This window comes from Lates calcarifer, unplaced genomic scaffold (assembly GCF_001640805.2).
Source record: "Lates calcarifer isolate ASB-BC8 unplaced genomic scaffold, TLL_Latcal_v3 _unitig_2338_quiver_800, whole genome shotgun sequence".
NCBI lineage: Eukaryota > Metazoa > Chordata > Actinopteri > Centropomidae > Lates > Lates calcarifer.
The window spans coordinates 23,287-37,313 of record NW_026116148.1 but is presented as its reverse complement, the minus strand read 5'-3'; the positions used below and the strand labels follow the sequence as shown (position 1 = coordinate 37,313).

At 45.8% G+C, this 14,027-nt stretch overlaps 2 protein-coding genes, 1 long non-coding RNA gene and 1 pseudogene across 4 annotated transcripts; 2 read left to right on the top strand and 2 right to left on the bottom strand.

Moving 5' to 3' along the window:
* Positions 1-230: 230 nt before the first annotated feature.
* LOC108892689 (Fc receptor-like protein 5) lies at positions 231-2,488 on the top strand (annotated as a pseudogene).
* A 785-nt stretch (positions 2,489-3,273) lies between these two features.
* Positions 3,274-5,363, bottom strand: LOC108892691 (motile sperm domain-containing protein 1; the record flags this gene model as incomplete). The annotated part of the gene is made up of 5 exons (XM_018690384.2): positions 3,274-4,184; positions 4,284-4,439; positions 4,585-4,850; positions 4,936-5,011; positions 5,114-5,363. Coding segments are annotated over 5 exons (777 nt in total), but the record flags the coding sequence as incomplete, so codon positions are not given.
* A 1,506-nt stretch (positions 5,364-6,869) lies between these two features.
* slc25a11 (solute carrier family 25 member 11) lies at positions 6,870-14,027 on the top strand. Of its 2 annotated transcripts, XM_051068025.1 has the most exons (10): positions 6,890-7,102; positions 10,068-10,220; positions 11,537-11,654; positions 11,726-11,814; positions 11,894-11,984; positions 12,113-12,203; positions 12,775-12,874; positions 13,028-13,079; positions 13,305-13,477; positions 13,526-14,027. In XM_051068025.1, the coding sequence occupies exons 1-9, from the start codon at positions 7,038-7,040 to the stop codon at positions 13,458-13,460; spliced, it is 915 nt and encodes a 304-aa protein (XP_050923982.1). In that variant the 5' UTR covers positions 6,890-7,037; the 3' UTR covers positions 13,461-13,477; positions 13,526-14,027. The 2 variants fall into 2 exon arrangements, with proteins under 2 accessions (XP_018545899.1, XP_050923982.1); XM_018690383.2 differs by having other exon boundaries at positions 6,870-7,102; positions 13,305-14,027.
* LOC127140088 (uncharacterized) lies at positions 10,128-10,582 on the bottom strand. Its single transcript, XR_007810442.1, has 2 exons — positions 10,426-10,582; positions 10,128-10,242 (listed from the first exon to the last, which is right to left on the bottom strand). It is a non-coding gene; the product is annotated as an uncharacterized LOC127140088 (long non-coding RNA).

The following is a 14,027-nucleotide window of genomic DNA, read 5'->3' as shown; positions in this document are numbered from 1 at the left end:
AGCTCAGCAGCTCATGTGTGAACAGGATGAAAACTCAGATCAGTTTCGTCACCTGACGTTCTTGTAAATGCTCCTTTTACCTACAAAGAGGAAGGAGGAGGAGCAGGAGGAGGAGGAGGAGGAGGAGGAGCAGGAGGAGGAGGAGGAGGAGGAGGAGGAGGAGGAGGAGGAGGAGGAGGAGGAGGAGGACGAGGAGCAGGAGGAGGAGGAGCAGGAGGAGGAGGCAGGAGGGAGGAGCAGGAGGAGGTCTGAGTGTTTGGTCTCACTTCACTGAACAGGATCATGGAGCAGACGTCTCTTCAGTGGCTCTGTGAGTCAGTTATGAGCTTGTTGTTCTGTTCTCTTGTTGCTGTTGCTGTTGTTGCTGTTGTTGTTGTTGTTGCTGTTGTTGTTGTTGTTGCTGTTGTTGTTGTTGTGAGGTCAGAGTTGCAGCAGCTTGTTGTTCTACACGTCTTTAGTCCTGTTTGTTTACAAACTGACGTCTCTCTGTCCGTCCGTCTGTGAATCTACAGAGACGTCAGTGTGGACGTGTCTTAAATCTGCGTCTACTTTAACTCTGTTGTACATGTTCATGTGACCTTATCTGGTAAAGACACTCACCGTGTGGGGACTGAAGTCCCAGTGAGGTCAAAGGTCAGTTCTGAGGTCCTGCTCAGGTTTAGTGAAGGGGTGAGCTGAGGTTATGGGTCAGGCTGTCCACAGTGGACGTCACTGCACTGTCCTAATAAGGACAGCAGCAGAAGTGAAGTCGTGTTCTGTGGTAACATGTGACACCTGGGTGTTATTTCCTCTCAGGGCTGATCGCAACACTCTGCTGCAGACACACACAAGGTAGGTGGACCTGTTCTAAGACTGCACTGTGAATAGAAACATCAATAGAAACATGAATAGAAACACAGACCTGCTACAGGAAAAATAAAGTCTCAAATATCAGATTTTATTTTAATCTGAACCAAGAAACATTTATTCCTGATCGATGCAGTCACACCTTTTACTAAATGTAGAAATATACGACCAACCTGGTTCAGACCCTGGTTCAGACCCTGCTCAGACCCTGGTTCAGACCCTGGTCAGACCCTGGTCCAGACCCTGGTTCACATCCCGGTTCAGCTCCTGGTTCAGAGGAAGCAGTGAAGCTCCTGAATATGGAGAGACCTGGACCAGGTCTGATCAGGTCTGATTCAGGGTCATTTCCCTCTGTGAGGAACCTTCCTGAGCCAAAAGGACTCTTCATATAAATGATGTCCTGTTCCTGCTTGACCACAGGAAATGTCACAGATCCTGATTCCTCTGTTTAGAAAAGCCAAAGTTTTGTGAGATTTCTGAAAAGTTTCTGAAGATCTCGTCAGAATATTTACAGCAGATAAACAGCAGATAAAAGAAAATCTGCTGCAGAACTCTAAATAAACAGAAATACACAGATGAAAGTTCAGAGACTCTGGGAAGTGAAAAAGTCTCTTTTATATTAATTGAAAGTACAAGAGGAACGTTGAGTCTCACTTCAGATTAGAAACAGAAAGTTTAAACAGGCAGAAAGAAACAAAAAGAAAAGTCGTTCACAGGTGTCCAGAGATCAGAGCAGGAGTGATGACGTTGTCTAGGTTTCAACCTAAGATCTGAACCCGACAGGATCCAGACTTCCACCAGAACCAGGTGTAAACAGGGTCTGTTTCCTCCAAACTGCAATGACACAGTTATGTCACACAGTAGGAACCTGATGAGCTGTCTCACTGGGTCTGTGCTCCGGCGTGTTTAGTTGTATTTGCATTAAATGGAGCTGGAGGAGCTGTGAGCACAGATCAGTGAGATACATCACAGTGTCGTCAGCAGCTCGTCTGACGGTGAGTCCCAGCAGATCTCAGTTTTTCAGCTGGTCCACCGTCTCTCTGAGCTGTGAGGACGACAGCTCTGCTGGGTGGACGCTGAGGAGGAACACAACCAGAGGAAACAGGACTGAATGTGTCCACTGGGGAAAACCAGCCGGGTCCTCCTGTATCATCAGCCACGCCATCACCTGGGACAGTGGAGTTTACTGGTGTGAGTCCAGAGAGGGAGCAACCAGTAACATCATCAGCATCACTGTCACTGGTAAGATCAGACTGTGGAGTTAGTATTGATGAAGCTGTGTGTAAATGGATGAAATGCTGTAGTTTGTCTCTGTGTTGAGGTGGATCAGTGATCCTGCAGAGTCCTGTCCTCCCTGTGATGGAGGGACATGATGTCACTCTGCACTGTAAAACAAAGACCACTCCCTCCAACCTCCCAGCTGCTTTCTATAAAGATGGCTCCCTCATCAGGGACTGAGCCTACAGGTCACATGACCATCCACCATGTTACCAAGTCTGATGAAGGCCTCTACAAGTGTAACATCAGCAGTGATGGAGAGTCTCCACCCAGCTGGATCACTGTCACAGGTCAGGAGCTTCACTTTGATTTCAACACTTATTTCATCCACATCTTCACCTGACCAGGTGACTCTCTCTCTACAGGTGAAATCTTACAACCACAGTCCTCCCACCTCTGGAGTCCGCTCCACCTGCCTACCACAGACTCCTCCCACCTCATGTTCATACTTGGCTCCGTTACCTGGTGGTGTTGCTGTCCGTACTTCATCTCCACTGTCCTCATGGTGTCTTTATATCGACACAGACCCACAGGTAACTCTCCTCCAACGTGAAGGTTATTTACAGAAATCTGATCTAAACCTTAAACTGCTCTGTCTGCAGAAAGAGGCCTGTCCGTCTCCATGGCAACGCCCATCCGCCAATCACGTCGAGGAGGGATTGGCTGACGAGCGTGACGTCACTGTTGAAGTCACCACAGAGCAACACCTGTGAGCAGACACACACACCTGTGAGCAGACAAGATCAGATGTGTTCAGACTGAGGCCTGTGAGGGAAAACTGAGGGAAAGACCACCACACCTGTCTCTGAACCACCACACCTGTCTCTGAACCACCACACCTGTCTCTGAACCACCACACCTGTCTCTGGTTAAACTCCACAGGAGGGGTTTCCTGTTTCCACTTTATTAATGTAGCCCCGTCAGCCCAGGTCAACAAACCCAGGTGGACCTTTAAAGAACTCATGATTCTCTCCACCTATATACATATACATATATATATATATGTTTGCATGTTGTTAATGGAGATAAATCACATGATGACATTTGTTTGTGTTTGGATTCATTGTTTCAAGATGAAAAAAAATAGAACAATAGAATAATAATTATCAGAATAAGTCACTGATGCACGAACCAAACTGACCCATGAAGTCAGAGCTCACACTTTAATACAGAAACCAGCCTGTGAACAAACCGGGGACCATCCAGACCTCGTCTGTCAGAGGTCACGTGGTTACAAACCTCAGACCCTCGCTGTGATCAGCGTTTATTTCAGTGTAGACCTGTTGTCTGTCACTTTACGTCAGAGGAAGGTGGAGGAGTCGAACATGTTGGAGATGAAAACTGAAGCGACAGGAAACTTTACTGTAACTAACTTCATTCCTCAGAGAATTTCTTCACGTCTGACTCGGGTCAGTCTGAGCTGTTTCCTCAAAACGCATTTATTCATCTGTCTCCTCCTGTGTCTGACAGACGAGTGGAAACCTTCACAGCTTCATTAGATCATCTGACAGTGGATTCATGAAGGAAACATTAAGCTCATTCACTTTAATTACCTGTAGACAGCTAACAGACGATGCTAACAGCCAATGCTAACAGACGATGCTAACAGACATGTTAATCTGAGCTTTGAGAGGAGCTGGCAGGTGGATGTTTCCTTTGAACAGAGCTAGGCTAGCAGTTTCCCCCTGATTCCAGTCTTTATGCTAAGCTAAGCTAAGCTAACCAGCTGCTGTTCAGGCACGAGAACATCGTCAGCGGAAATGATGCAATAATTTATTTCAACTTTACACCTTAGAGGACGAGTCGCTCGTGCTGAGTCATCAGTGGCGTCACACTGTTTCTGTTTCCAGGTGTAAATAAAGTTTTTTAAACTCGAGGCGACGCTTCGTCGTGTCCTCATTCAGCTGTCAGACTACATTCATGTGTGTGTGTCGAGTTAATGAAGACAGTCCGTGTCTGCGCGGAGGTCAGAGGTCAGGGCGGGGCTGGGCGGCATCCGTGGTCGCTGTGGCAACGGCGTGATGTCACTGATTACCGTAGAAACACAATGGTGAGAAGACCTGAGGGAGAGATGGAGACACGGCTCGATTCAGGTGAGTTACCTGTGTGTGTGTGTGTGTGTGTGTGTGTGTGTGTGTGTGTGTGTGTGTGTGTGTTACCCAGTGTGTAGGCGCAGGCCAGCTTCTGATTGGTGGAGACGTGCAGGCAGCCTGGAACCATCGAGCTGGTCTCAGTGTGGAGGGGGAGCATCAACACTGTGACACACAACACCGCCACCAACACACACACCACCCACTGAGACACACTGCGCACAGCTACACACACACACACACACACACACACACACACACACCAGTACAATCAATGAACTGATCAAACCCACTGATAAAGAGCCTCTCCCTCCTTGTCTCCTCCTCTCCCTCCTTGTCTCCTCCTCTCCCTCCCTCCCAGGAGTCTCACCTGTACAGGTGGGCAGCTGCAGGTGTGTTTGTGTGGGCACCAGGAGAGGAGACAGAGGAGACATCGCCCTCTGCTGTCCTCCTCCTCGTTTACTCCTCTTCCTCTCCTCCTCCTCCTGCTCTCCTCCTCCTCCCCCCTCCTCTCCCCCTCCCCTCAGCTCGGCCCAGATCTCCCTCTCTCCCACCTGGCCTCCTCCTCTGACCTCCATGCGGAACCGGTCTCTGCGGCCCCAGTTACGAGGGGAGACATCCAGGTGACGCACCACCCTGACAGGAAACAGGAAGTGATGTCACTGTTTGTTTTTGTGTTAAAGGTGAGCTGATGATGTCACACAGAAGTCTGAGTTCTCACAGGTCGACGCAGGACTTGGCTCGGACGCTGCCCTCGGCCTCCACCACCCTGTAGAGCGAGGGAGCAGTACACAGCACTGAGAGAGAGAGAGAGAGGAGGTTATCTCCTGCAGGGCCAGCAGGGGGCAGTATGTCCACAGGTTACACACAGACAGACACACAGACAGACAGGTACTGACTCTTGAAGCTGATCCTGAACCTGTAGGGGTTGTACAGAGTCAGGACTCTGCGGTGGGAGTTCCTCTGCTCCGAGTAAAACACCAGCTCGGAGGGGAACAGGAAGACAGGCAGCGGGGACGCCACACCTGTCTCACCTCCCGTCTCACCTGCCGTCTCCTCCCCGGCCCTCCTCCCGCCGCCGCCGCCTGCCCCCTGTCCCCTCTCCTGCCTCCCCCCCGCTGCTCCCCGGTCATCCCGCCCTGTCCCTGTCCGTCATGGCCGTCCCTCCTCCTCATTGGTCCGCCCTGCGTGGTGCCCCACCCGCGGCCATGATCCGAGTGCTGTCATTGGACACCTGGAAGCGTGACGTCACAGCATCGCCTCCTGCTGCAGAAAAAAAAAACTAATAAATATTATTAATGCTGTTTAATGAAGTTTCCATTTTAAACTGTATTAAAGTGAATCAGCTGAGGACTGAATAACTGCTGAGTGTCTTCTACAGTAAACTGAATAACACGCGTGAACATGTTTGTCAGACTTTGTTTGGAGCAGGTCTTTGGTGTAATGTAACTGTTAATCAATATCTTTAAAAACAGTCATTAAAACATCCTGCAGTGATCTGCTGGACAGATACCTGAGCAACAGAGAACAGACACACAAACTCATTTACTGTCTTTATTCTGCTTTTACTTCCTATTATTCCACCTTAAGAAAGTAAGATGAAGTTCTTCCTCCTCTCAGCCTGTGAACAACATTTACCTGCACTGTAACTCATCTCTAATTTATTTTGGATAAAACCCGTTAAAATAACAGAAAACAGACTCTTGTTATGAAAGTCTCTTCTTATCTCGGTGACGTTAGCTAACGCTAGCTGCTCCGTCACACCGACCCGCTCAATAACCGGTAAAATAACGGAAACACGACGGAGCAGACAACACGAGCAGCAGCTGGGACAGTCCGTCGGTTTGACGTCCGTCCCCGGACTGAGTCCGAACTGACTTAAATCCAGTAGAACCGATAGTTTAGTGTCTCTACTCACCGCCGGGCTGTTTCTACTTCCTCAGCAAGCTGTTGCATTTGACAGCTCCCGCCCATCGTGGAGTTCTTAACCAATGAGCGTGCAGGAAAAGACAACAGCAGCTTTTCATTGGATGAGAGTCACGTCAGACACTTTTATGTTATGACGCTGTATTTACATTGTTTCTTACAATTTATTAAAGTACAAACTGTTAATAACATGTATCTATTTAATTAATACATGGATAAATATGTTTGTATGTAATATGTATTTTTTCCATAAATAATCGTCAATGATAATTTAAATTTAATCATATAGATGCAATTTATCTGATTTACACTCGATAGATATAATCTGTGTTACCACCAACCTCAAATTTATGATGCATCTATTTCTGTTTCATTTTTATTTTATTTTATTATTTTTTAATAAATTCATTTGGGCTGTGCTGAAGCTGCTGTTGCTTTCAGGGCTGTCGGATATATAACTACTACTACTACGATTACCACTACCGCCTTTCTGGATATATTGTTGGGCTTTTTCGTTGAATAAAATGAAGACTGACTTGTAAGTGTTAAGTGTATATGTAGTGTATGGATTATATAACAACTTTAATTTTCAGAAGTTAAAGTAATTCTCAATGCATGACACAGCGTTTGAAATTCAGATGTCCGAGCTGCTGATGGGGCCCTGAAGGCAGAACAATAATCGTCTCTGTTCGTGGATCTTCGTGCCCCTCGTTCTCGCCTCCTGATTGGTCCGCGGGGCTTCGTGTCTCCGGACGTACCCGCTCCAGAGAGTCACCTTGCCCCGGCTGCTGCTGCTGTTGTACCGGGGAGAGAACAGGTGGACCGTCCGGCCCAGAGGCACACAAGCAGCAGGAATCTGACCGGGGACTCTGTGGCCACCGACCGACCGGGGCAAACATGGCAGAGACAAAGCCCAAGACTTCTCCGAAGGCCATCAAGTTCCTGTTCGGGGGCTTGGCCGGGTAGGTGCTGCTGCTAACTGTCATGCTAACGTGCTAATGTCAGCGCTGTGGCTGCTAACAGAGGAGCTAACACACTGCATCGCTGTTCTGGTGAAAATCTGTGTTTTAATAACAACTCATTGTCTGGGTTGTACGCGGACTGTAACGGTCCCGTGAGGCTGCACTGACACTTACCTGTTAGCCGCTAATGCTAACGCCCTTGTGAAGGTGTTCTGACGAAACCTGTCCCCCCATTGATTCATGTTCCCCCTGATATTACCCTGAACCAACCTTTAACCCCAAACCCAGCTCGTTACCTGAGCGACATCTTAGTATAAAGTAACTGAAACCAGATTTAACCTTTAGTTTAACTGCTGGGAACATTATTTACGACGGAAACAGACAAACAACTCACCGGTGTTACGAAGAATGTTGCTCCCCTCAGCAGCTGCTCCGTTAGCCGTGTTCGAGCTGCTTTCTCCGTCCGTTTGGAGGCAGTTTTAACGGTTTATAAATCTGACTTTTACCGGAAAAGACTGGAAGAGAAATTAGTTATGTGTCTACAGTGACACATGTTAATATGTCGTGTCTGGAGTTTATTTTGGTGGCGATGTATGTCGGTGTTAGCATGTAGCATGAAGGCTAATGCTAGCTGTCAGGGGCACGGGACGTTTGTGCCAGCCTCAGAACAACATCAACCAAACAGTTTAAACCGTTTTAAACCGATTTAATCTGGTGTTTAAGTTTCTGGTTTAAGTTTGCTGACCCTCAGTTTAACCTCAGACAGAGCAGGCAGGCTCCTAGCATGCTAGCTGTTAGCAGAGGGTTGTGAGTAGCTGTTGTCATTATGTAATGAGAGTGATTAACGGACCTTAAAGCTAAGAGATAACTGTGTAACTGGCCCCATACAGTCAGTCTGTGACCCCCCCCCCCCACACACACACACACACACACACACACACACACACACACACACACACACACACACACACACACTTTACACTGAATTGTGTCTCTGGGTTTTAGACTGATGGAAAACACACACCTGTGTTCACTAAGCTTCATGACCTGAAGCAGTGTGTTTTCATTTCTGACTGTGTGTGAAGTGAACACAGCTTTATGTGTGTTGCTGCTGGTATCTGAACAGCCTCAGGCTCAGGTTCTTCTCAGAGGGAAAATAAAACATTTTATTCAGAGATGATAAATGATGAACAGCCTCAGATAATAGATAATTAGATAATAATCAATCAATCAATCAAGTATAGGAGCTGCTGTTGCTTTGTGATCAATTCTATTTTTATTACTAACGAGTGCAGCGTGTTTGAAGGCTCAGTGTTCAGTGTAATATGTGTTTCTATATTTACACGAGTTTCCTTCAGTTTAAACCATCGACTGTTTCTGTGAAGCTTTAAACACAGGTTGTAAAATGTAAAGACATTTCTTACAGTGTCCACACTGTAAAAAACTGACTGTCCTCTGACATTTCCCTCTGTGTGTCTGTCACAGCAGCTGCACGTCTGTCCTTTAAATGTCACGACCCCCCTTTAACCGTGCACAGACCTTGAAGAGCGTGCACGAGTGGTGAATGTGTGGGTGAGTGTGAGGGACAGCTGCTGGTGTCTGAGAGGAAACCGTTGATGTTTATCCTGTTTTCCCCTGAATGATTAACACAGGGCTGCAGATAATGATCAGTTAATTATCAGTCAATCTGCCTGCTTTCTTTTTTATTGATTGTTTTGTCTGTAAGATACAAAAATAATAATCAGCTGTGGAAGGTGAGCAACAGTCCCAAAGAGGAAAGCTGCAGTTCGTCTCATTGAGAAGCAGGAAACAGAAAATCTTTAAGTTTTAGTCTCCAAAAGTGACAGAAATGATCATTTATGTCGTTGCAGCTCACATCTGTTTAAAAAGATTTGATCAAAAATCTGTGTAAAGAAATGTAAATAATTAGCTTGAAAAAGGTGACAGGTGTGTTCCTAACAGGCTGAACAGATAAAGATCATCACGTGTCGACGCCTCAGTGACTTTCTTTAACTAAAAGCTTTCTGAACGTGGACCAGCGGTCGATAAAATCATGTGATTAAAACGTTTTCCAAGAGGATTATGATTAATTTAACACTGCGCTCTGACATGAGACCAGTTAATCTGCTCACACAGGCTTTAATTATTATTATTACCAGCTCAACAATAAACTACAGTCACAGTCTGACAGACACCTCAGCACTTTCTCCTCCTCAGTTTAACAGTGGTTGGAGGTGGATATCTTCAGGTTGACCTCTGACCTCCTGATAACATGTAGTTTATTACAGAACGAGCTGTTCCTCTGTGTGATCCACTGACTCTGATAACAGGCTGCCTCAGTCTGTGGCACAACTATCCAGGCTAAAATAACCATCATGAAAATAAAAGATGGTACGTTAACGCTAAAGGAGAAACTGTCAGTTCACTGGAGACCACAGCAGAGTGATTTCCTGTTTAGCTACATCGCTAACGTTAGCTTAACTCACTGGTGAACAGCATCAAAAGGTAAACATTCAGATAAACATCAGCGTCAGTGTAACTGAACCAGTGCTCTGTTCGTTCAGTAACTCACAGTAACGGTTTACCTAAACAGAGCTGGATGGTTGTCATGGAGACGGGAGCTCAAAAGACGCAGGGCTCCCCCTTGTGGCGATTCAACATAAATCAGTACAGGACTGTGACTGTGTGTTGGTGCGACAGTTTATTCAGTCACTCAGGGTATTAACGATTATCCTGATGATGGAATTCACTGCGATCAACTCAACCTGTCTTCCTGCTCACCTGTCTGTCTCTCTGTGAAGGTACAGCAGCACCTGTCGAACTGTTACGTCTGTCTGTCTGTCTGTCTGTCTGTCTGTCTCCTGGACTGTAATGTTGATGTTTATCTGCCTCTGACATCTGAAGAATAACACCCTCTCTATCCCTTCACCTGTCTCTCTCTCCCTCCACCTGTCTCTGTGTCCAGAATGGGTGCGACAGTCTTTGTGCAGCCGTTGGACCTGGTGAAGAACAGGATGCAGCTGAGCGGTCAGGGCACGAAGGCTCGAGAATATAAAACCAGTTTCCACGCTCTGTTCTCCATCTTGAAGAACGAGGGAGTCAGAGGCATCTACACCGGGTATCACTTCATTCATCTATCACTTCATTCATCTATCACTTCATTCATCTATCACTTTTATTTCTTTATTCTTTCACTTTATTCATCTATCACTTCATTCATCTATCACTTTATTCATCTGTCACTTTATTCATCTATCACTTCATTCATCTATCACTTTATTCATCTGTCACTTTATTCATCTATCACTTCATTCATCTATCACTTTCATTCATCTATCACTTCATTCATCTATCACTTTATTCATCTGTCACTTTATTCATCTATCACTTTATTCATCTGTCACTTCATTCATCTATCACTTCATTCATCTATCACTTCATTCATCTATCACTTCATTCATCTATCACTTTATTCATCTGTCACTTATTCATCTATCACTTCATTCATCTGTCACTTCATTCATCTATCACTTCATTCATCTGTCACTTCATTCATCTATCACTTCATTCATCTATCACTTCATTCATCTGTCACTTCATTCATCTATCACTTCATTCATCTATCACTTCATTCATCTGTCACTTCATTCATCTATCACTTCATTCATCTATCACTTCATTCATCTATCACTTCATTCATCTGTCACTTCATTCATCTATCACTTCATTCATCTATCACTTTATTCATCTGTCACTTCATTCATCTATCACTTCATTCATCTATCACTTCATTCATCTGTCACTTCATTCATCTATCACTTCATTCATCTATCACTTTATTCATCTGTCACTTCATTCATCTGTCACTTCATTCATCTATCACTTCATTCATCTATCACTTCATTCATCTATCACTTCATTCATCTATCACTTTATTCATCTGTCACTTCATTCATCTATCACTTATTCATCTGTCACTTCATTCATCTATCACTTTATTCATCTGTCATCTGGTCAGTTTTCATTCATCGTTCATCTATCACTTCATTCATCTATCACTTCATTCATCTATCACTTCATCTATCACTTCATTCATCTGTCATTCATCTATCACTTCATCTGTCACTTCATCATCTTCACTTCATCATCTGTCACATTCATCTGTCACTTATTCATCTATCACTCATCTTCACTTCATTCATCTATCACTTATTCATCTATCACTTCATCATCTATCACTTCATTCATCATCATCATCATCACTTCATTCATCTATCACTTCATCTATCACTTCATTCATCTATCACTTCATTCATCTATCACTTCATCTATCACTTCATTCATCTGTCACTTCATTTATCACTTCATTCATCTATCACTTCATCTGTCACTTCATTCGTCTGTCACTGTATTTATTGCTACTCCCCCCCCCAGTCTGTCAGCAGGGTTGTTGCGTCAGGCGACCTACACGACGACTCGTCTGGGAATCTACACCATCCTGTTTGAGAAGATGACGGGAGCTGACGGTCGGCCGCCAAACTTCTTCCTGAAGGTAGGAGAACGTGTGAACCTGTGAATCGTGGTAATGTTGAGCTGAGACCAACCGGAGTGCTCCCCCTGCAGGCTCTGATCGGTATGACAGCTGGAGCCACGGGAGCGTTCGTGGGGACGCCGGCGGAGGTCGCTCTGATCCGGATGACGGCGGACGGACGGTGAGACGGCGTCTGTTAAAGCGTTAACAAGGTTTTCTACCAGAGCGTCGTGCTGTTATTAAACTGATTGTGTCTCCAGACTTCCTCCGGACCAGAGGAGAGGCTACACCAACGTTTTCAACGCCCTCGCTCGGATCACCAGAGAAGAAGGCGTGGCCACGCTGTGGAGGGTGAGAACACGAGAACAAACAGACTGACTAACTAACTAACTTCAGAGCTGCTCGATAAACCACTCACAGTGAATCCACACACTTTCTCCTGCTCACTGCTGTGTGTCTGTTGTGTGTCTGTGCTACAGGGGTGTGTTCCCACCATGGCTCGAGCAGTGGTGGTGAACGCAGCTCAGCTGGCCTCCTACTCCCAGTCCAAACAGGCGCTGCTAGACTCAGGTACACAAAACAACACAACACAACAACACACAACAACACAACAACACAACACAACAACAACAACAACACAACGCAAAAACACAACAACACAACACAACACACAACAACACACAACACAACAACACAACACACAAAACAAACAACACCACAACACAACAACACAACAACACACAACACACACAACACAACACAACACAACACACAACAACAACAACAACAACAACAACACAACAACAACAACACAACAACACAACAACAACACAACAACAACAACAACACAACACAAACACACACACAACAACAACAACACAACACAAACACACAACACAACAACAACAACACAACAACAACAACAACAACAACACAACACAACAACACAAACAACAACAACAACACACACAACACAACACAACAACAACACAACAACAACAACACAACACAACAACAACAACAACAACACAACAACACCACAACAACAACACAACACACAACAACATAACAACACACACACAACAACACAATAACATAGTGTTTGTGTGTGTGTGTGTGTGTGTGTGTGTGTGTGTTTCAGGGTACTTTGGGGATGATATCCTGTGTCACTTCTGTGCCAGTATGATCAGTGGTCTGGTTACCACGGCAGCCTCCATGCCCGTCGACATCGTGAAGACCAGGTGAGACACTCAGGGTTAAACTCCAGGTGATGGACAGGTGTTGAGGACAGACAGACAGGTGCTGAGGACAGACAGGTGTTGAGGACAGACAGGTGCTGAGGACAGACAGGTGTTGAGGACAGGTGCACTGATCTACATGTGTTTGTTCCTCAGGATCCAGAACATGAGGATGATCGACGGGAAGCCGGAGTATAAAAACGGTTTGGTGAGTTCAGCTGCCTCCATCTTTACTGACCCTGTTCAAAACCTCACAGCTTTATTCCTCTCACACGTCAGACAGAACAAAGAGCTCAGTCCGCTGCTCTGTGTTCTCAGCCTCCTCTGTGACCGTTAACGTTAGCTGCTAACGTTAACCAATCAGAGTTTGGAGGCCAAAGGTCAAAGGTCAGAGAGGCTGTAACTGACTGTGTGTTCTCTGTTCGTCCACCAGGAGGTGCTGGTTCGAGTGGTGGGCAGAGAGGGATTCTTCTCCCTGTGGAAAGGCTTCACTCCGTACTACGCTCGCCTCGGACCTCACACCGTCCTCACCTTCATCTTCCTGGAGCAGATGAACCGCCTCTACAAGACCTACGTCCTGGACCGCTAACGCACACCACACACACAGACACACACACACAGACACACACACACAGACACACACACAGACACACACACACACACACACACACACACACACACACACATGCTGTATGGACTGAACCTCATCATGTTTCGTCACATTTCCAGACTGAATTTAAAGGAGCAGTTCACTAAATGCTGCACTGCTCCTTTAACCTGAACCTTCACACAGATTATAAAGCTCAGTGAGAGTCAGTGTTAAAGCAGGAGCGTACCAAGTCACACACACACTGCCCCAACATGGTACGGTCCACACACACACACACACACACGTTTTAAATGAAGATTCTTTTTGTAAAGAAAAGAATGTAAAGTAACTGTAGTGAAACATCCTTTAGTGATGTTCATTCATAACAAGTCTTATTTGTAGAATTATCACCCCCCCACCCCTGACTCCCCCCGACAACACGCAGCATCATGGGATGGATCAGTAACCATGGTAACAGCCCGGTATCTGTGGATGGAGGACGAATCAGCAGTCGGTTTATGTGTCGCTTTGTGTTTGTGAATAAAACTTCCACAGCTCCTCCTCTGA